At 39.6% G+C, this 22,868-nt stretch overlaps 2 protein-coding genes across 2 annotated transcripts in view; one reads left to right on the top strand and one right to left on the bottom strand.

The window, feature by feature from the left end:
- gxylt1b (glucoside xylosyltransferase 1b) overlaps positions 1-22,868 on the bottom strand; it is a 366,738-nt gene that overhangs the window by 240,054 nt on the left and 103,816 nt on the right. The window lies entirely within an intron of this gene.
- cntn1b (contactin 1b) lies at positions 1,288-22,686 on the top strand. Its single transcript, XM_072377677.1, has 24 exons — positions 1,288-1,420; positions 13,529-13,682; positions 13,795-13,830; positions 13,918-14,044; positions 14,134-14,315; positions 14,954-15,049; positions 15,222-15,434; positions 15,517-15,616; positions 16,547-16,731; positions 16,814-16,938; positions 17,096-17,213; positions 17,291-17,441; positions 17,632-17,759; positions 18,338-18,510; positions 18,655-18,778; positions 18,918-19,085; positions 19,262-19,411; positions 19,503-19,573; positions 19,668-19,920; positions 20,027-20,148; positions 21,078-21,267; positions 21,351-21,472; positions 21,564-21,720; positions 21,806-22,686. The coding sequence occupies exons 2-24, from the start codon at positions 13,628-13,630 to the stop codon at positions 21,886-21,888; spliced, it is 3,129 nt and encodes a 1,042-aa protein (XP_072233778.1). The 5' UTR covers positions 1,288-1,420; positions 13,529-13,627; the 3' UTR covers positions 21,889-22,686.

Raw genomic sequence — 22,868 nt, 5'->3', positions numbered from 1 at the left:
AGTTCCTGCACATTTTCTGTGTTTTTTATAAAAAGGCTCACAGGTAAACTGGCTGTATCGTTTCAGAGTAATTCACGCATCTAACTCAGGACAACACCTGCTGTCGGGATGCTGTCCTCAAGTAGACATCTAACGAAAATGACATATCCTTATAAGAGTGTGCACACACACAAAAATAAATAAATGAAACACAAAACAAAAGTAATTTGGAGCATAAAACAGGATGGCCAGCATGGGCACTTAAGTGGACCCGGAAACAATGTTCTAGTTGCTGTTGAACATACAGTACAGTTGCATATTACAGTATATGATATGAAACAATATGACATTCTGGTTAATGTTGAAGCTACACAAGAAGCATGAAAGGCTGTTAAAATGGTTTACTCAACAATATGATATTGCAAAATATTTTGTATTTTAAATGAAGTTTAAAAAAATGAAATAAATGTTGATTTCAGGATTTCAAGTCACTCATGTTTTTTTTTTCTCTGGGATCATTCACAAGGTGCAACATAGAAAAGTGAGTTTCTGGCACCACCTAGTGTATAAAAACTAACCCACAATGATACACTCCTAATGTGTTTATTCACGTACACCATTTCGTCATTCCTGTGCAGAAGTCGTTGCATGTCAAATGTGACAGCTATCTGTGTTTGAGTAATATGTACAGCGAAACCCAGATTTCTGTCTGATAATCTGATAATTGATTATTCTTTGTAGGAGTCCATATTAGGGGAAAAAGGGAAACTTTAAAGATTAGGCTACAGACAAAGCTGTAAGGACACCTGCAATGCTGGACTCCGTTTCCTGCTCTCTTTTTCCAAAAGAGTCACATTGTCAGTGAAGTTATTAATAATAGATTCAACTGAAGGTCATTTATAATGCATAGCACGTGACTGCTTGAAATATAGGGACAAATTAAAGATTTACTGAAGTAATTTTATTTTTCGTTATCAATGTATTTTGTGCTGTTTGCCAAAGCTTACGTTGTTTTAATATACCTTGATAATCTTTTGAAATCTTGATTGTCATTGAGTTAGTCTACGTGATTGTATACTTGTTATTTGTATAATATTAAACTAGGCTATTACATTGATGCAGAATTATTCTTGATAGAAATCAGCGTTCTGATCTGTTGTCATTGATCTTCTCCAAATTCCTTTTCCGTAAGCCTTTGCCTCCCTTGCCTCAGATGCGCAGCAGCAGGATGCCGCATCCTTCTCACCGTCCCTCCTTCATGGACCAATCGCTGCTTCATCCTCACTGCTGACCTCGCGTGCCACTCAATCCTTCTCAACCAATAGAAAAGTTCATCTCGAACGGGACGCTCCGGCGGGTGGGCTGTGAGGGGGATATGCGGTTCGGGTCCAGGTGTGCCTCGAAGACGGTGTACTGAACATTTTCCCATCCCGTCTCAAAGGTAAGAACGACCCCATACGAAAGTGGGTGCGTGAACGCCCGATTTGCGATGGTAAATCTGGGATTTTTGTTGCGTGCTGTGGTACAGAAGTGGACCGGCACTGGAAGTACCGCAATGCAGAGCAGTGAATTACCGGTGCCGCTCAGTCGTCATTCTGATGAAGTGATGTAAGGGGGCTGCGAAGCCACTAGAACCAGTTGCAGAGCCGGTGTTGTCTGGGGAAAGCCTGCTTTAGCCGCTGTAGTTTGAGCCACAGACAGTTGAAGACTCACCTAAAAAAAAAAAAAGAAAGAAAGAAAGAAAAGAAGGAAAGTCGGTGCAAGGAGGAGACGGCAAGGTGAAAGAGTCAGATACTGTATGCGTCAAGGGCGCAGGGAGTTGCTGCATGCAACATGACATGTGATCAAGGCTTACCTGGCAAATTTAGTATTATGACAAAGTTATCTACTGCATATCCTCTGAATATCCTCTGAATGGTCGAAAACGGTTTGGTATGTTCTAATGCACAATTTTAGGATATTTGCAAAACCGATGTAAGAAAAAAAAAGGAAAGAAATGTGCTCCATCACTTTGCATTATTGTCAGCCTCGACTCCTTCAATCATCTCCTGGACTGTAACAAAAGATTGCAAAATGGACGAGAGTCCAGGAACATGTTAGTCCCCACAGCTGTGAAAAGCATTTGCCACATGGATTTGCAGCAAGTTGATCAGAGGAAAGTGATTCAAACCTTCAACATTGGGCACAATATCAAAACTCTTTGGGATCCATGTAGAATTCCAGGAGTAACCTAGTAAATTCAACATCAAAACAATTAAATTAAAAGCTTACGTTGTTTATCAGTCCTTATTTTGATTTCAAACTCTGCTTTTTGTGATTTCTTGAAGCCACAAAACCACAGTAAACATGCTTATTCGGCCAGTCACCGAGACACCAGCCTTAATAAATGTGCTGACCTAAATTTCGCTAGGCTGTCCAAAGAGGATCTGTGACCGGATTATTGCCAGGGAAACGCATGAAAACAACTTTAGATTAATTGATCAGAACACCACAGATTGCTGCATCTATAATCTTTTAAGCTATCTACAAATGTGTGATGAAATTTTGTGTAATATATTTGCATTATTTCAGTTTGACCTGTGATGGAATGATATCAGTTTGAGGATCTGATCAGAGAAGATTTGGGCTTTTTTCCTGATTTAGCTCCATCTCAAAGATGTGCAGGAGACATATTGCTCTGCAGTATCACATCATATGCAGCGAGCTGCTGCGTACTGTAGTGATGTTATTGTTGAGTCATCAGGATTGCCCATGAGGAGTCATTGCTGCAGTCTCTGCATCTGGATGAGCTCTACAGTGCATTGGGTGGGTGCCTCTAATCTTGTTTTCTGTTCCTCTGTCTGGTTGGTTGAGACAGAATTGGCCATCTGGCTGTTTTTTTTCCTCCTTCGACTTGTTTTGTATTCGCCTGCCTTTTTTCTTTTTTACTCTCAGAATGACTGTGCAAGATTTCTATGCCTGCGAGCCACTTCCAGGTGTTAGTCAGTGAACCAAAGAGTTTATTTTCTTTGGAATTCAGCTCTTTGTGAGATGATATTCATGTGCATTTTGCCCTCTATCTGTGTATTGTAAGGAGCCCATATCATGCTAGTACTATGATATGGGCTCTTATCATAGTACTAGCATGTTTTACACAGTAATGTGGACATGTGAGGGGGAAACAAGGTTGGACTACAAATGAGGCATTTTAAGACTGATACAAATTGGAAAATTATTTGAATATTTAAGATGTAATTTCATCAGTTATTTCAAGTTTGACCTAAAATTAATATAAAGAAATACTAAGAACTGTACCAGAATCTATCCAACTGTTCTGTTCTGTTCTGTTGTTCAGGTTTTTCAACACACTGAAGGAAAAGAAACACTCAAAATGCATTCTTTTTAATCTGTCAAAACCTTTCTGGGAAGATAAATGTTTTACTGATTCCCATTTAATATATGCTCTCTGATCACTGACCGCGACATCGTAGGAAGATTATCATTTCTATCCTGAGCTTTAAGCTGTTGGTTTAGAACAATTTTATAGATTTATGATGTGTTATTAATCAAATGAATAAACCTGTATCAATATGATTAGTGTGTATAGCTGAAGAAGCTGTGTGTCTGCTGCAACAGTCCAAAATTAATGTTGAGATTAGATCATTCAACAGCACTTTTATCCGTTGTTTTGTTATACCTTTTAGGTTTAAACAAGACGACTTGCTTTCTAACCCTCACCACATAATCTTATTGCCTAAACCCAACTAGGAAGTGACAAGTGTTATATAAAAGTGTTGCCATGGAACACTGTTGGTCTCAATCCCACATCACACAAAGGCCCATGGTTGAAGGCATTGCATTTAGCTGCTTTATACACCTCACTTCCTTCTTTAGAGAACTTTTGTTGTTTCTTAAGCGATAGAATTGAGAGTGACGGCTGTTCTGATGTGGAAACACTCATAGGAGTCATGTTTCCCCAGTGGGGCTTGCAGGTGCAGTATTTTACAGGATGCAGTGTTGATTTAGTATGAACAAACAACTTCCACTCCCAGGGAACAGGTGTTTTACTTCAACAACAACTTTGGAAATGACATTTCTGTTTCCTGCAGGCTGTGCCTCTGATAATCGGGGCCCTTGAATAATCAGGCCAGTTACGACTTTTGGCAAGACAGCGGATCTCAGCTGCACACAGCATGTCAGCTGTCATGTGAACAGGTTTAAAAAATATAATGATAATTTGATCAACCTCATCCCTTTTTGTCCTTATACTGTAGCAGTCAGTTTCAGAACCTCTCTGTGAGATATTATGGTCTGTCAACGTGTTTCTGTAAAGAAAATGTGTGCTGTGTCCATTTTTGTTGACCCAGAGAATGATTAGGTTACAGCTGGGTTTTGTGTTCCTATTGGTTTAAATTTGTCTCAAAAATAACTGCAAATACACAGAAGGTGATCTAGAAATATGCCTTTAGTTGCACACATGTTTTGCTGTCCACAAATACAAATTTCCTATTTGTAACTTGTGTGTTGGTTTTTACAAATATATGTGTATTTGTAAATATATAATTTTCCATTTGCAAAACTGAAAATTCTGTTTGTGATTCGTGATTCAGCATTTGTGGATCACCAATCACACATTCGTATTTTTGAGACATTCTTTCCGCTTATCCGCACAGATCCACTAACAAATAGCTCGTGATTCACAAAGCTCCATCCAGCAGATGGCGCTGTTGTTCACTGATGTATCTATGACTCGGCGAAAGAAGATCGTTGATTAGCAGTAACCATAGTAACGACATGGACGTCAATTGGATTGGTATGTATGTGATAACGTTTATGGATGGTGTTTGTTGCTAGTCTGTAGTTTTAAAGTTTTAGTTTTATTTCAGCCACCTTTGTGTTGTTTTCAGTCAATCAGCCAAAGAGGTGCAACTTACCTCTGCAGATCAGAGAGATGGGGCCAAAAGAAGGAACTAGGACTAGGATACAGAAGTTGTGGTCATTTTGTGTGTGGTCACCCAAATGGTTTCCATTCTCTTTGTTTAAAGCCTGTTTGGTCGCCTCTCAGGGGGCACCTTAACCCTGAGGAACAGGAGGAAAAGGCCGAGTCAGCTAAGGAGAGGAATTGGGATTTGGAATAAATAAAGTCTCTCAGAATCAGATGCATTTTGTGTCTTGTATGAATGTAACAATGAACATCCTTCTGTCACTGGGCTTATTCACATCTTCTACCGAAACAAGGCCATGTTTTAACTACTTTTCCCTGGTTTTTATTTTTTCCTTTTTATCCGTTTCTTCAGTTTAGTGACGTCACCTTCATGACAGACAGATGATCTGCTGCTGGGGTGGCTGAGTGTGCATCAACATCACGTTTCTCTCAGAGACCCAACAGTAAATGCTTAGATATTGTCCATGAGCTGAACTGTCAGATTAAACAAATGTCTTCGGGGAAGCTCTTGTAGATCTGATCGTATCAGGAGTGTGGGGCATGAGCTGAGGCAGGAAAAGGAAAACTAGATTCATGATTCATGTCTTCTAAATCATAACTCCAAGCAAAACCAAAACAACCAACATCAAATATATGAACTGGGAATATCTTATATACAAAAAATAGTACATTTCTTAAGAAAAGTACGTAATTATATACATAAATATAGGATAAAAAAAGCGCTTACAATCATTCCGGAGGCTTTTTTTTTGTCTTCACCGGAAGTGATATCTAATGGCGTAGCTGCTAGCTTGACAACCTCTTTGTATCTCTCTATACTTCCCTCTGGTGGCCGTAAGCTGTAACTACACACTCAAAGTCAGTATGAACATTGAAATGTGGGAAATCTTTATAAAAATAGGTTTTATGATGGAAGAGAGCAGTCATATTAATATTTTAACAATACTGTCATATTTAGTTAAGATTATGAATGCTAGAGTTTCACCACAGCTTACAAGATAGATAGATAGATAGAAAGAAAGAAACCTTTAAGGATGAAACTTCTTGTAAATATTGTTGTACTTTGTCAGTTTGAATGATTTTCTGAAAGCATTGTTGTCCCGTTGTGTCTGAAATGGATTGAAATCTGTTACAAAGTAATTCTGTTAATATTATGAAGGCTACCAGATATTATATTATATATGACCGACACTTATGGTGGTACCTTTCAAAATAAAATGCTATTAACAGACGTCATATGAAGCTATTTGATCTGATAACAGAGCGGAGACTTATTTTACTTACGAGTGACTGGATGTAAATGAATACTGCTTAGATGGTGTCCATGAACTTAACTGTTCGATTAAAAAATGTCTGAAGGCGAGCTGACCTTCCCGGATCTGAGCATATGACAGATTCACGAGTGATGAGTTTGGTCCATCTCAAGAGGAGCTGCTGAGGTTTCATATGAATCAGTTCCTGTTAGTTTTTCTACATTTGGTATGCAGACCTGCCTTTGCTCATATAAACTTTACAAATGTACTGGTATTAAACTCACGGTTGTTTCTGTTTTGTTCTCTGATGTTTGCAACAAATAAGTGTCATTTAACTGAAGTTCAACGACAGACACAGGATTTAAGAAAGAGTGTTTGCTCAGGCTGTTGGAGCTGTCAGCTGAAGATTTGGTGTTGAAGCTCAAGACTGAAACATTTTCATGCTTAACTCTCAAATAGTGAAATCCTCTCATACCAGATAGTTCAGGAAGCTAGAAAGAAACTTGGTATTGCAAAGTTTTCAGATTCAAATCTTCACAAGGTGCAGATATTTTAGGAAAAGCAGAGTCGTCATGACTGAGAGCCCACCTGTAATTTTGTCAAAGCCACCAAGAATGAAAGAAAGAGTGAAATGCTCTAAGAAAGAAGTCTACTTGTTTGCTTCAACAGCTCAGGCTATCAGCAGAAGGCTTTAAGTCTGAAAGGGATTTTCTGAAGGTTGCTCCGTGTACTCAAGAAGCATCTCAGGTGTGTGGTCATGTAGCACAAGCTGTTGGAGATCAGTTTGGGAAGTTTCAGGGACCAAGTTCAAGTCTTTACCAGGTTCCATTTTTGAAGGCCAAAACTAAATAAAAAAAAGACAAAAGACAAACTTTAGAATTCAACCTTTCAATGTATAGTTGAAAAGCTCAGTTAGATGAAATCTTTGAGCCGCTGAGAATGTGGAAATTATGATGACAGACATTTTAAAGATCAACAAAGATCCTCACAAAGAGTAGCTCAGGATGATGGGATCCTGCTTGGGGTTGGACTTATCATGGGTTCAATTCCCTCAGATGGTCTCTGCACTAACAGGTTTCATTCTTTAAGGAATCTATTCATAATTTAGTTCAGAATTAGAATTAAAGTAAGGTTTGTGTAAAAGTGTTAAAACAGTGGGCATATAGCTCAGACTGATAAAACAGTGAGTTGGTATTTGGGAGAGTTGAGAATCAAAGGCCACAGCTGCAGAGGCACCTGGTGTGGGTTTTGAGACTGAATGAATTTTACAGTCTGACACCCAGGATGAAGACTTAAAAGACCTCCCAGAACATCTCCGAAAGCCTAGAGGACTTGGTGGCGTGTTGGTAGTTGTTAGACACTGTAAACTGCTTGTGGTGGAAGACACTGGTTCGAGAGCATAGACTAGAAAAGAAGAAGACCATAATATGAGCAGAGAATAGAGCAGAAGAAGAGGACAGCATAGACCAGAATAGAAGAAGAACAAAGACAAAAACAGCAAAGTATAGATGAGAAAAGAAGAGTAAAGAGTGTAGAGAGCATAGACTAGAAAAAAGAAGAGCAAAGAGAGAAGAACACCATAGACTAGAAAAAAGAAGAGCAGAGAGAGAAGAACAGCATAGACTAGAAAAAAGAAGAGCAGAGAGAGAAGAAGCGCACAGACTAGAAAAAAGAAGAGCAGAGAGAGAAGAAGCGCACATATGAGAAAGAAGAGCAAAGAGAGAGAAGAAGAGCATAGACTAGAAAAAAGAAGAGCAGTGAGAGAGAAGAAGAGTGTATACCAGGAAAGAAGAAGACAATAGACTAAAAAAGAAGACCATAGGAAGAAGAGGAGAGAATAGAAAGTGTGAATGAGGAGATGAATGGAAGGGGGCAGATGGGCCCCCGAGATGCCCAGAGGTAGAAGTAGGGGGTTATGAGAGTAGCATACTTATATGATAGTTATACTATCTTGCATGGTTTCAGATTAAAATAAGAGTATAGGATGGTGCTCTGCTCCATAACCCCCTACTCCTACCTCTGGGAATCTTGGGGGCCCATTGGCCCCCTTCCATTCATCTCATCATTCACCCTTTCCATTCTCTCCTCCCTCTGCTCTGTTCTATTTTCTTCCTATGGTCTTCTTTTTTAGTCTATTGTCTTCTTCTTTCCTGGTGTACACTCTTCTTCTCTCTCACTGCTCTTCTTTTTTCTAGTCTATGCTCTTCTTCTCTCTCACTGTTCTTCTTTTTTTCTAGTCTGTGCTGTTCTTCTCTCTCACTGCTCTTCTTTTTTCTAGTCTATGGTGTTCTTCTCTCTCTGCTCTTCTTTTTTCTAGTCTATGCTCTCTACACTCTTTACTCTTCTTTTCTATACTCTGCTCTTTTTCTCTTTGTTCTTCTCCTATTCTGGTCTATGCTATCCTCTTCTTCTGCTCTATTCTCTGCTCATATTATGGTCTTCTTCTTTTCTAGTCTATGCTCTCGAACCAGTGTCTTCCACCACAAGCAGTTTACAGTGTCTAACAACTACCAACACGCCACCAAGTCCTCTAGGCTTTCGGAGATGTTCTGGGAGGTCTTTTAAGTCTTCATCCTGGGTGTCAGACTGTAAAATTCATTCAGTCTCAAAACCCACACCAGGTGCTTCTGCAGCTGTGGGCTTTGATTCTCAACTCTCCCAAATACCACCTCCCTGTTTTATCAGTCTGAGCTATCTGCCCACTGTTTTAACACTTTTACACAAACCTTACTTTAATTCTAATTCTGAACTAAATTGTGAATAGATTCCTTAAAGAATGAAACCTGTTAGTGCAGAGACCATCTGAGCGAATTGAACCCATGATAAGTCCAACCCCAAGCAGGATCCCATCATCCTGAGCTACTCTTTGTGAGGATCTTTGTTGATCTTTAAAATGTCTGTCATCATAATTTCCACATTCTCAGCGGCTCAAGATTTCATCTAACAGCCTGAGCTTTTCAACTATACACTGAAAGGTTGAATTCTAAAGTTTGTCTTTTGGCTTAAAAAACCCCAGCCGACTCTGAGCTGAACAACCTGCCCTTCTTTTTATAAAAGCCATCAGCATCCACAGGAGTTGAACCCCCGCCCTCTGCTTCCACAGGCTGTTCTGTATCTGCCTGAACCACCAAATCACACCTTCAGCCTCCTTTCTGAGCTGCTTCCATTCTTCCGTTCGGATGCTGAACTGCAGAGTTTATTCTTTTAAGAGCTTTGATCCCTCATCTTCACAAACTAAAAGCTGCTCAGTAACAGTTTGAGCCATTAAATCAGAGACTCAAGCTTTCTAACTTAAAGCTGTTTCACTCTTTACTTTGACCTCTAAAACCTGAAGACATTTTAACTCTTTAAGCAGCACTCACAGCATTTGAACATATGAGCTCAGAGTCCCAAAGCAGTTTATTGAGCCTCTGAGTTATGACTCTGCTTGATTGTGCTACTTTCTTGGTACTTTTTACCTGAGACTGATGATCACGGACACTATCTTTTAGTCATGTGAAGCAGCTTTGCTCATCGACTGTCTTTGGTTTGTTCAGCTGCTTGGTATTGGGTTGGGACTGTTCTGTCTCCTGCTCTGTATCCAAATTAATGCTCTGACTTGTTGGTTTCAAAATTTGAAGGAAAAGGCTTGAACTCAGCCCCTCTGCCTTCCCAAGGAGACATCTAACAGCCAGAGCTGTTCTTCCTGACAGAGGTTTGGGCCTTCTTGAAGTTTTTGTCTCTTTTATTTTTAGTTTTTAGTTTTTGCCTTAAAAAATGGAACCTGGTAAAGACTTGAACTTGGTCACTGAAACTTCCCAAACTGATCTCCAACAGCTTGTGCTACATGACCACACACCTGAGATGCTTCTTGAGCACATGGAGCAAGCTTCAGAAAATCCCTTTCAGACTTAAAGCCTTCTGCTGACAGCCTGAGCTGTTGAAGCAAACAAGTAGACTTCTTTCTTAGAGCATTTCACTCTTTTTTTCATTCTTGGTGGCTTTGACAAAATTACAGGTGGGCTCTCAGTCATGACGACTCTGCCTTTCCTAAAATATCTGCACCTTGTGAAGACTTGAACCCAAAAACTCTGCAATACCAAGTTTCTTTCTAACATCCTGAACTATCTGGTGTGAGAGTTCATGATTCACTTTCAGACTTAAGCATGAAAATGTTTCAGTCACGAGCTTCGAGACCAAATCTTCAAACAGCTGGCAGCTCCAACAGCCTGAGCAAACACTCTTTCTTAAATCCTGTGTCTGTCGTTGAACTTCAGTTAAATGACACTTATTTGATGCAAACATCAGAGAACAAAACAGAAACAACAGTGAGTTTAATACCAGTACAACATTTGTAGAGTTAATATGAGCACAGGCAGGTCTGGAGACCAAATGTACCAAAACTAACGGGAACTGATTCATATGGGGCTCTCTCACTGGGGATGAAGACCATTCAATTTGTCCATTCTTAGACAAATATGTCTGTGAGGCGTTTCCAATGACTGGCTGACTGGCTCTTGGGCTGCTCCAGCGGCCACCTGTGGTACTCATAGTGGTGCATATTCCGAATGAAGGCCATTTTCAAAATCACTTTCAGAATCAGAATACTCTGAATTGGCATCTAAATTATCCTCATATTCGGAGACCTTCCTCTTCCACATGGCTATGTGCCTGACTCTCTTCAGATATGAGTTCCAAAGGCCTCTGGGAGCTACATTTTTTGGTCACACTGATGGTGAAAGACTGTACTCTGATTTAGAGGTATTTATCTCTTTTATCCCCCCCTGTCTGTGTGGGCATGTTTCTGTGTGTCTCTGTGTATGCGGGTCAAACTGACCCTGAAGAACATATGAAGTATGTAAATGTGTGGGCTATAGTAGCATGTGTGCTCAAAACTATTTTTTTGTTGTTTATACGTGTTTATCACACAAAATAAGCCAAGGCCATTGAGTTTCAGGTAGAAAAACTTATATTTTAACATAAGGGTTAACATTTTTTTATTCTGAAAGGTACCACCTGAAGTGTCAGTCATTTATAACATCTCTAGCTTTACCTTTTATGTTGCTACAATTTATGGCCACTAGGGGTCAGAAAGACTGAATCTGTAGACTGGTTGCCTTCATAATATTAACAAAGTAACTTTACTTTGTAACAGATTTCACTCCATTTCAGACACAACGGGACAACAATGCTCTCAGTAAATCATTCAAACTGACAAAGTACAACAATCTTAACGAGAAGTTTAATCTTTAAAGGTTTTTATCAGTTATTGTGCAGCTTTGAAACTGGTCCTACTTTCTATCTTTTCATTGTAGTACACTCTGTTCCCTCTTTGACAGAAAGCCCATGCTCTGATCTATCTAAATTTGGCAGTGTTGTTAAAATATTAATATGACTGCTCTCTTCCATCATAAAACCTAATTTTATAAAGATCTCCCACATTCCAATGTTCAAACTGACTTTAAGGGTGTAGTTACAGCTCATGACCACCAGAGGGAAGTATAGAGAGATACAAAGAGGTTGTCAAGCTAGCAGTTACGTAATTAGATATCACTTCCGGTGAGGACATAAAAATGAAAGCCTCCGAAATAATTGTATGCGCCTTTTTACTTTTCTTAAGAATTTTTTTTTGTATATAAGATATTCCCACTCCACAGATTTGATGTTGGTTGTTTCGTTTTTATCTGGAGTTATCATTTAGAAGACTTGATGAATCTTTAATCTAGTTTTCCTGCCTCAGCTCGTGTCCCACACTCCTGATACGCTCAGATCCAAAAGAACAGCTCGCTTCCCCGAAGACATTTGTTTAATCGGAATAGTAGTTAAAACATGGCCATGTTTCGGTATAAGATGTGAATAAGCCACGTGACAGAAGGATGTTCATTGTTACATTCATACAAGACACAAAATGCATCTGAGTCTGAGAGACTTTATTTATTCCAAATCCCAATTCCTCTCCTTAGCTGACTCGGCCTTTTCCTCCTGTTCCTCAGGGTTAAGGTGCCCCATGAGAGGCGATCAAACAGGCTTTAAACAAAGAGAATGGAAACCATTTGGGTGACCACACACAAATGACCACAACTTCTGTATCCTAGTCCTAGTTCCTTCTTTTGGCCCCATCTCTCTGATCTGCAGAGGTAAGTTGCACCTCTTTGGCTGATTGACTGAAAACAACACAAAGGTGGCTGAAATAAAACTAAAACTTTAAAACTACAGACTAGCAACAAACACCATCCATAAATGTTATCACATACATACCAATCCAACTGACGTCCATGTCGTTACTATGGTTACTGTTAACAATCTTCTTTCCTGTCTTCTTAAGCCGAGTCATAGATACATCAGTGAACAACAGCGCCATCTGCTGGATGGAGCTTTGTGAATCACGAGCTATTTGTTTGTGGGTCTGTGCGGATATGCGGAAAGAATGTCTCAAAAATACGATCGTATAATTGGTGATCCACAAATGCTGAGTCACGAATCACAAACAGAATTTTAAATTTTGCAAATGGAAAATTATATATTAACAAATACACCAGCAACGCACAAGTTACAAATACGAAATTTGTTTTTGTGGACAGCAAAACTTGTGCAACTCGAGGCACATTTGTCAATCAGCTTGTGTGCATTTGCAGTTATTTTTGAGACTAATTTAAGCCCATATATTCCTGCTGATGCTGGGCGGAGTTGAAGCCCTTAAAACCTGTCTACTGCAGAGTCATTTGACTTGGGACTGAATGCTGATTGAACAAATCCCCCATTGCACTCAAGATAACTGTTTCAGTTGAAGGATTTGTATTCTGTTCTCCAGCTGGACTTTTGTAGTCCACTCTCCCCCACTTGTCTTTATGCTATAGATGTCCTTGTTTCTGGCCAATCTTTCACTCAAGCCTACTGTCTGACTCTTCCCCTCTGTTTTCCCCATTGCATCCAGGATAGTTTGGATTTACCCTACTTCAGTCGCACACAGCAGAATTGCTATCCCATCCTGCAGAGATTACATGTGATCATGTGTGCCAACACAGCAGGAGACATATATTGCCGAGCTGCTGTGTGTTTTGTGCACATTGAGCTCTGGGGATTTGGTGTTTGAATGGCAGTACAGATGTGTGTGCCTCTGTATCTGTGTTACCCTACCCTGTGTTACCCTAAATGATTTACATGCACAGGAAGAACTCCAGCTAGTTCAGCACTAGCTGTTTCTGGTGTGGAATGTCAAATCAAATGCATACTGCAGTCGTCGGCTGTCAGGTGAAACATGTCTGGAATCACACGTGTGATGATGGAAATGTTGACCATGACAAATGTAAATAATTTTAATCTGGTGATAAACTAAATCAATAGATCACAATGAGCATGAACCCTTTCTTTTTCTCTTTTTGTCTTTTTTCAGCCCTCTCCAGTTCATGCCCTGTCCATCAATTCCCAGTCTGTGTCCCTCTGTCAATCCATCCAACTCACGTGGCTGCAGTGAATCAGTCTGCTGACTGTCATGGCTTCCACTGCTTTATTGCTGCTGGCCATCTCCTCCTCTGTCTCCCTCACAGGTAAGATCAAACTGCATGCTCTCTCAAAGTGATAGTAAGATACTTTTTATGCTTCTGGTCAGTGGAAACCCAATACATGAAAGCTTACATGAAAATATGTCTTCTCTTCTAGTGGCGGTCTTGTTCGGTGAGCCCAGAATTTTTGGAGGTGAGTTCAGTTTCTTTGAAAAGAAAGAGGGCACTTGAAGTTTGATTTTAGTACACGAGCTAACTAACTATTGCTCAAAATTTTCAGAGGATGCCACTGGTTATGGCCCGATATTTGAAGAAGAGCCTGTGGATGTCGTCTACACTGAAGACTCACCTGATAAGAGAATCTCCATGAACTGCAGGGCACGTGCAAACCCACCAGCTTCATACAGGTTTGGAAAATAATCCTGCATGTCAGAACATATTGTATCAATAGAGGATGTCTTGTTTGCAAATCACACTAACTGCATTTATGTCACAGATGGCGCCGTGGTATCTGGGAAATCAAGCTGATGGAGCAGCCAGATGAGCACTACAGTTTGGTAGGCGGAAACTTGGTTATCACTAATCCTATCCAGAAGAAACACGCTGGGACTTACATCTGTGTGGCCAAGAATATCTATGGCACCGTCATCAGCAAAGAGGCCAGGCTCAAGTTTGGATGTGAGCATGTCATTGACTGTATAAAAGATGGATGTACACTTGTGAGAGAAAGAAAGTATGTACTCTTTCAAAACTTTTATGAATCAGGTGAATAAAAAATATAATCTGGTGCTTACATGGTTTTAAAATGAAGTAAATAGATAAACAACATATAAAATATTACACTATATCACTATTAATTAAATAGAAACAGCCAAAGTCAAAATGCAGAAGCATTGGGTGACATACTGAAGACATCCTGTTTCCAAGGGAATTAGGATGATAAGTAGCAGTCAGGTACTGCTAATCAAATGAATTTGAATAATTGATAATCAGCAAGTGTGAACATGTCTATAACAGCACAAGGTTTATCAGTAAACAATATTAAATATATTCTAAACTATATTCTAAAGTTTAGAATCGACAGAGGGTGTATTTTCTTTTTCAGTTGATGACCTTGTACTACACACCTGTACTAACTGTTATTGTGTGCGTTTTTTATTTGCTATATTAGTTCCTTTGAGGGATAGCATGTGATGGACAGTTTAGCTACGCTGTGCTCTGTGAATTCATGACTGAAGAATGTGGCAGTTTTTTACTTTATGTTTCTGTTTGCTGTTCCATCATTTAATATTCCTTTTTCTTTTCTTATGATGTAGTTCTGGAGGAGTTTCCTGACGAGGAGAGAGAACCAGTGCAGGTGAAAGAAGGACAGGGAGCAGTTCTGCTGTGCGTACCTCCTAAAGCTTGGCCAGGTATGTACAGATGTTCTTTTCTTCACCAGTCTTTTGAAATGTAATTTCCATATGCTTAATATTAAGCATTAAACCATCTATCACATTGACAAAGCAGCACCCCATGAACAAAAACAAAAATATATTCAGAAAAACTGGAACGTTTACGTCTCTTCTCATTCTTCCTTTTCAGAGGAAGTGACTTACCGTTGGATTTACAATGAGTTCCCAGTTTTCCTGCACACAGACCGCCGTCGGTTTGTCTCCCAGAAGACGGGAAACCTGTACATCTCCAAAGTGGAAGCTCAGGATGCAGGAAACTACTCCTGCTTTGTTTCTAGTCCCATCTTAGGAAAAAGTGTCTACTCCAAGTACATCCCTCTCATTCCCTTACCCCCTGATGATGGTGAGTAGCCATCTGCTGCAGCTAAACATTAAAAATATGTCAACCTTTTTCCTTTTCAAATTTTTTATTCTTATTTCCTCAGGTGAGGAGAGGAAATATCCTGCGGACATCAGAGTGAAGTTCCCAGACACCACTGCTATGCTGGCCTCCAATATTACTTTGGAGTGTTTTGCTCTTGGAAAGTAAGTTTTGATCAACATAGGGAATGTTAACTCCATGTATGAGTTTAAATGGCATAAAGCAGGACCTTCAATGAGGTGATGTTCTTCACAACATGTGCGAATCCACTGAGGAATGACCCAGTAAGGAAAAAACAGGGGATTGTGGAATGGCATAGTCATATGTTAATTCTATTGAAATGTTGTGGAGGGATTTGAAATATGCTGTACATGCAAGAAAGCCCTCAAAACTGTCACCAATGAGGGCCTTTTGAAAGGAAAAGTGATTTTAAAAAAATCAGCCAACTGATGCACTGAATGAAATGCAACCTCAGATGAGCAACAACATGAGATATTTCACCATGTCATTCATTTCACAACTAAAGCAAAATGGAGAAGCAGTGTGTGGAACAACTAAGTAGTTTGAGTTAATAGTTTGTCACCCAATTTCATCTTTTACAGTGATTAATTTCTCACATCATTGTGGAGTTACTTTGGCCCACTCTTCTTTACAATGTTTAATTCACTGGTCATAGAATTGCCGCTTCGATTGCTCTGTTGCATGACCTGACTTTTGCAGAGCTCTACTGTTGGGCACATTTGACTCTGGGATAACTGCTGATATACTGCGTTTGCCTTTCATTGTGTATTATGATCTCTACTTTGGTCTCATCTGTCTAAACGACATTGTTCTGGAAGTTTGTGTTTTGTTCAGATGCACCTAACTTATTCAGTCTTTTTCTAATTGTGCTGTCATGAACTTTAACATTTAACATGCTAACTGAGGCCCGTAGAGCCTGAGATGTAGCTCTTGTTTTTTTAAATAGTTTCTCTGACCTTGGAGTGAACTTGATGTGACCTCCATTCATGGGAAGATTGCCTTGAATGTTGAATAATCTTTTTCACTATAGAATGATGGACTAAGCATGACAAACTGTAATTTTATTTGTTCAGTCCCATCCCACATATTGTATGGAGGAAGGTGGATGCAACAGACCTCCCAGCAAATCACGAAATCAGTGAATCAGGAGCTGTGCTTCACCTCTACAATGTTCAGTATGAAGATGTTGGATCATACGAGTGTGAAGCCATCAACACTAAAGGAAAGGACTGGCATAAGAACTGGCTCTATGTGGAGTGTAAGTAAGGTTAATGATGTGCACTTCCAAAGATTTTCTGTTGTATTTACAACATCAGTGATGGCTTTTTTTGTACTTTCAGCTGCACCAGAGTGGGCAGAGACCATCAACAACACTCAAATGGACATAGGCTTAGAGCACACGATGCGCTGTGTGGCATTGGCTAAACCCTTCCCTTTCATCCGTTGGTATAAAAATGGATATATGGTAATAAAAAAAAAAGCCCCATTATGTCATTCCATTTAAAGGGACTGGGTGATTTGAGGTACGCACTGAGCTGTAGCTGTGTGTGTATAGGTATTAGTTGAAAATCCCGTTTAGCATATTCATTGGTTAGAATTGTGTTTGTGTGTGTATTCTATAGTATGGAAAAGGAGAGCTCAAGTTTTCCAGTCTGACTTTTGATGACTCTGGGATGTACCAGTGTATCGCTGAGAATGTCTGGGGCATCAAATACGCTAACGCTGAGCTGCGAGTCATTGGTGAGCTCTCTCTACGCACTACAATATTCTGTGAAACAGTTCTTCACGACTAAGTCCCACTTACAATCTCCCACCAGCATGTGCTCCAACATTCGAGCTCAACCCCATAAAGAAGCAGCTTCTCGGAGCTAAAGACGGACGAGTGGTGATCGAGTGTAAACCAAGAGCTGCTCCAAGACCTCGGTTCACGTGGACGAAGGGCAAAGAGCTCCTCTTCAACAGTTCACGGTCAGCACAATCAATTTTATCCCATAACAACAGAAAATGAGATTTGAATAAGACACTGCTTTTTATTTAGTGTTTTCAATCATTTCTTATAGTCTTTAGATTTTTTTTTTAAGAACTATAGCTCTTGAAAGCCTTGTATATACCCATCTGTGTCAGGCAATGTAGCTCAACTGATCATGGAAATTTTTAGCATTTCAATCATGTTCGATGGAAGTCTGGAGATCCGAAATGCCACCATAAATGATGAGGGTGTTTACACCTGCCTTGCTGAGAATGACAGAGGAAAGGCCAACAGCTCAGGATATCTTACGATCACAGGTCAGTGCGTGTACATGCGTGCGTGTAGAGGGATTATAGGGGGGGTGGCATACCTTTTTCTTACAAAATGAACGAAAAGCTTGTTAAACTCTTTAGATCTTCTCAGAGCACAGAGTGTATGAGCACCAGGGTTCTTCAGATAAATAAAATGTATTAGTTTAGTGTGGCTAATTCATAGATTAGACTGACTGTAGTTTGCTCAACTTAAAAGCTACGGCCCTAAACAGCGGTGCTGAAGTTCTGAACAGATTCACGATTTTGCTTTTTTGTTCCTCTCTGTTCCACATCTTTGTAAGTTTTGTCTTGGATGAACCTATTCTCTTTAGATGCTCAACTTTGCACTGCAGTGTGAGCTACATAATTCACAGGAAAGGACTTCCTCTATGATCAAATGGATGGCAAATGGCAATGCTTAATGGCGGAACAAACCACAGCTTTTTTTAATCAATAAGCATTACTGACATACATCATGTCAATAGAAATTCTGTATTTTATCTAATCGCAGTTCAATTTAGCAGAAACTTAACATGGTTATCATGGTGTGGGTGCATTGACTTATGATGCTGTTTTCTTCCCAGAGGCTACCAGCATCACAGTAGCACCTGAAGACACTGAGGTTAAGGTTGGTGACGAAGTGATTCTCAGGTGTGCTGCTTCATTTGACCCCATGCTGGACATCACATTCATCTGGGCCATAGACTTCAGAGTCATTGACTTTGACTCTGAGTGGCAACACTATGAACGTGTTATGGTAGGGGGATTTTTTTTTACTATTTTCAAGCCTTACTAAAGATTGCAGTTTTAAAATTGGTTACCATATCATATTTTCTATGAATTACTTTACAGCTCTATCTTTCCCCATTTATTTTATCTTGTTTTGCTTCTCGTTTATCAGAGCGAAGATGGAATTGGCGATCTAAGAATAAAAAATGTCCAGATTTGGCATGAAGGTCGCTACACTTGCACAACTCAAACTGTGGTGGACAGCGACACTGCTTATGCTGACCTCAAAGTTGTAGGTCAGTCCAGCCATGTTATGTTAAACAAGCCTAGCTTTTGTTTAGTCTTTTACTTTATACTCTCATTCTCAACCATATAAAGAATAGTTTATTGCATGATTACACCTCCTCCACCAAATTGTCCATTACAAAACTTCAGGTGTCCCTGGGCCTCCTGGTGTGATTCGGGTGGAAGAGATTGGGGATACTTGGGTGAAGCTGTTGTGGAGCAAAGGAGCTGAGCATAACAGCCCAATTCTCTACTACACCATTCAGACCAGGCACTTTTGGGCACTGAATGAAGATGACTGGAGGACTGCAAGCACCTGTGAGTACTACTCCTTGCCAGCAGGGGGCCACGTTTATCCAACTAGAGTATCCTTGTCTTTGTACTGGCTCTGAAATATATGTTTGTTCTGTAAAGTTTTAGTATTTGTATTTATCCTGGTAGTTATGGGTCAAATTAAAATCATATTCATTTGAAATTATATTTGTGTTACTAAGCTCCATCTGTTCTTGATGGGACTATGGAGAAAGCAGAGGTAACAGACTTGTACCCTTGGATGGAGTATCAGTTCAGGATCATTGCCACCAATGAGTATGGATCTGGAGAGGCCAGTATCCCTTCCCTCAAGATAAAAACTTGGGATGCTCGTAAGAACACTGAGAGAATTATGCTATCAATCCATCATTTAGCAGAAGTTATCAAAAAATACATGCATATAATAAACCATTTTCCGTCCAGCTCCTGTGGTTTCCCCAACTGATGTGGAAGGATATGGAGGTCGAAATGGTGAGATCGTAATCACATGGACTGTAGGTGTCTCACTTTTAATCTCTCATTCACAATTTACATTAATTTCATGCAAACCCTTTTTTAAACATTTCTATTTCTACTTGCCACCATTAGCCCGTGCAGCCATGGTACTTCTATGGCAAGAAATTTGGCTACATTGTGGCATTTAAGCCTCATGATGCTTACGAATGGGGGTACGAGACCATCTCAGATCCTGAGACAAGACGACATGCTCGGAAAGAGACCTTCTTCATTCCAACAGAGGAGGACTTCCAGGTGCGAGAGTTTCAGGTGAAGGTTAAATGCTTTAATGTGAAAGGAGACGGACCCTTCAGCCTCACCAAAGTCATCTACTACCCAAGAGATGGTAAGGGTTATGTTTTGTCTTTATACTTTTCATTTCACCTGAGGAAAAATTGTGTAACTATATTGTACAGCTTGTTCGTCTATTTTTTTTTCTCTCCCTGATCCAGTACCCACAGAGTCTCCAACAGATGTCTATGCCAGGCCGGTGTCCTCCACTGAAGCTCTGGTTTGGTGGCTGCCAGTGGTCGACACTGGAACAGGTCTACAGCAGTACGTAGAGGGATACCAGGTACAGAACAGAGGACAGGACTTGCACTTTCTCACTTACAGGACTGACATTTTCGACCTCAGTTTTAAAAGATTTACCTATCCATGGATTTGTTACATTTTAATACTAGACATTTGTCCTCTCAGACTTGATTTTCTTTCTTTCTTTGGCTAATAGAAATTATAGAAACCTATTATAGCACACCTCAGATAAGACTAAAATATACTACGTGGCCTTGGATGTCTTCTCATGAAAGCAATGGGAATTAGTGATTTTAAAAAAAGCTGAAATAGCATGACCAATAGTTAGACCAAGGACCTGTAACAAGGAAGATGTCTGAATGATGCAACACCATTTTGGCTAACTGGATGAGTTTTAGAGAATTTGACTAACAAGCAGAGAGTTTTTGAGAATTTGAATGAATACAACATGCAAGTCCCCCATATTCCCTATCGGCTGTGCTTCAGTTTTGCATCAAAAGCCACTGCTTGGAAACAGGGATGATACAAATGTACAGGGTCGTAACCACGGTAGCTGCAGGGGCGGTGGTGACCTACATGGGCTGGAAACCTTAAATATATATACTGACTGTTCTCACTTAGATATGGTGGATTCGTCCTATTCTTGCAATTTGAAATGCTTGAGGGAGCCAGGAGAAGGAGATTGCTTGTCTCATGTATTTCTTTCAGGATACCGTGATAGCATCAGCAAATACGACTTATCTATAAATTGAATTGATTTAAGTTACAAGTTCTGCCTTAAGCTAATGACATAAATTCATGTCCTTTAAACATTCTTGCTACTAAAACATCAATGTATGTTTCCCTTAATGTTATTGTACAGTATAATAAGTCACCATATTTAGACCAAATATATAATTTTTGCCATTTTATTAAACCAGCAAACTGTCAAAGCTGAAAAAAACAAAAAACATCTGTTTTCCTAAACAGGTCAAATACTGGAGAAAGTATGACGACCCAGAACCAGGAGCCAATCGCATATTTGTTCCAGGCACAGCCAATCAGACCAGACTTGAAAACATGCTGCCAGACTCACATTACCTCATTGAGGTCCGTGCCTTCAATGGAGCCGGTCTTGGACCCCCTGGTGAACACTGTGAGATGTTCACAAAGAGGCCACGTAAGACCAGTATAAACACAGAAAATACAAGGTGTGATAATGCATCCACATACATGTACACATAATTGATTATTTCTTTACAGCACCACCAGAGGCTCCCAGAATGTGGCGCTATATCAGCTGGACAGGAAAATGGCTGTATGTGTGGTGGGATCACATCGAGTACGACTGGTTTGGCAATATTTCTTTCCCCCTGTACTACAAGGTAAGTACAGGTAGCTCTGTAAACTACAAATATGTCTACATACATGCCCATAACAGTAATGTTTTAAATCGTTTGTTTCTTGTTTACCAAGGTCATGTTCAGGAAGACAGGTTACATCTATGGAAAAGTCTACATCACTGGCTGGCACTTTATGGACTTCCCCATGCCTCAATTTGAAGATTATGAATTGATGGTACGAGGTCGTTATGAAGGAGGAGATGGTCCAGTCAGGAAGATTAGGATTCAGGGTAAGGCCCAGTAAAGTGAATTCATTAAAGATATCCTATGTTCTTTTTGCTTTCCACTTGTTTCATGTTGTTTCTTCTTCCTCAGGTAAAGCATCTATGATCACGCCCAATCTAAGCCTAGTGTCTTTGGTGCTGCTGGCGCTGTGCATTGTGGGATTGGCAGTTTAAGACTGCCACAAGTGTCATTTATAAAAATGGACTCTCGGAGGCAATTACACGGACCTTATAGAAAACCCAGTTCTCATTATCAGTCTTCACACTGATAGTCACTGATTACGATCCCACAATCAACATCATTACTGCATTTATTCAGATGTTCCTCCACACTGAAAATTGTTCTTTTTCTCTCAGAAATAAAATTAATTGTAAACCAATACACTGTTTTATAAACGACTTACTGTACTGGAAGCACAGCAGGATGCGTAGAGGGAAAAGAAAGAGAATCTTGTATTGTATTTGTAGCTCCAAGATTTGAAATGAGAAGGAGTGCAGACGCTTTAGACAACTTATGACAACTTAAAAGTTAATGAAGACAGATTATGTTTGCTGGATGTGTTTAAAGCCCTTAATTATTCCCTTAAAAAAAACACTGCTTAGTCTGAATTAAATGCATCTAGAAAAGTAATTTTCAAGTTAAAAAACCGCACTATTCCTCATTCTTCTTTCATTTAATTTCATTCTTCTTCTGTGTGTTTTGAATGATGATTTACAATTTATTAAAAGTTTGTTCGACAATGAAAGCCATATCACTGTCATATACTTCTCTGAATTTTTTGTTTAATTCAATGAGCTTTGAAGGCCAGTGCTGGACTCATGTATAGACCCACTACTTGTATCTTTATGCTAGCCTCCTTTAAGTTATCCTGCAAAACCATTAAACAGAATACAACCAAAAATAAATACGCTCTTATGAAATTTTATACAGCCTCCTTGATGTCATATAAATATTTTTTTCACTGGGCTAATACAGTGTTCAAGTTTATCTCTGATCTCAGGAAGAAAAGTCTGTGACTCTTAACTGTATTAAAGACTTCTTTGTCAGAAAGACTTTTCTGTAGAAGTCAGTAATAATAATTTAGCCATGACACAAAAGTGCTGCTGTACAGGTAAGATAACAGATGAAGTCAGTTTTATCTACTTAAATCAAG

This window comes from Leuresthes tenuis, unplaced genomic scaffold (genome assembly GCF_036924035.1).
Source record: "Leuresthes tenuis unplaced genomic scaffold, fLeuTen1.0.hap1 SCAF_23, whole genome shotgun sequence".
Taxonomy (NCBI): domain Eukaryota; kingdom Metazoa; phylum Chordata; class Actinopteri; order Atheriniformes; family Atherinopsidae; genus Leuresthes; species Leuresthes tenuis.
Note: the sequence above shows the minus strand (reverse complement) of the source record. Positions and strands in the feature narration are given on the sequence as shown.

Coding starts and splice junctions, on each gene's coding strand:
- cntn1b (XM_072377677.1), top strand. CDS start 13,628: ATGGCTTCCACTGCTTTATTGCTGCTGGCCATCTCCTCCTCTGTCTCC. Junction 15,050..15,221: donor ACCTCCTAAAGCTTGGCCAG/GTATGTACAGAT, acceptor CTTCCTTTTCAG/AGGAAGTGACTTACCGTTGG. Junction 21,268..21,350: donor GATGTTCACAAAGAGGCCAC/GTAAGACCAGTA, acceptor ATTTCTTTACAG/CACCACCAGAGGCTCCCAGA.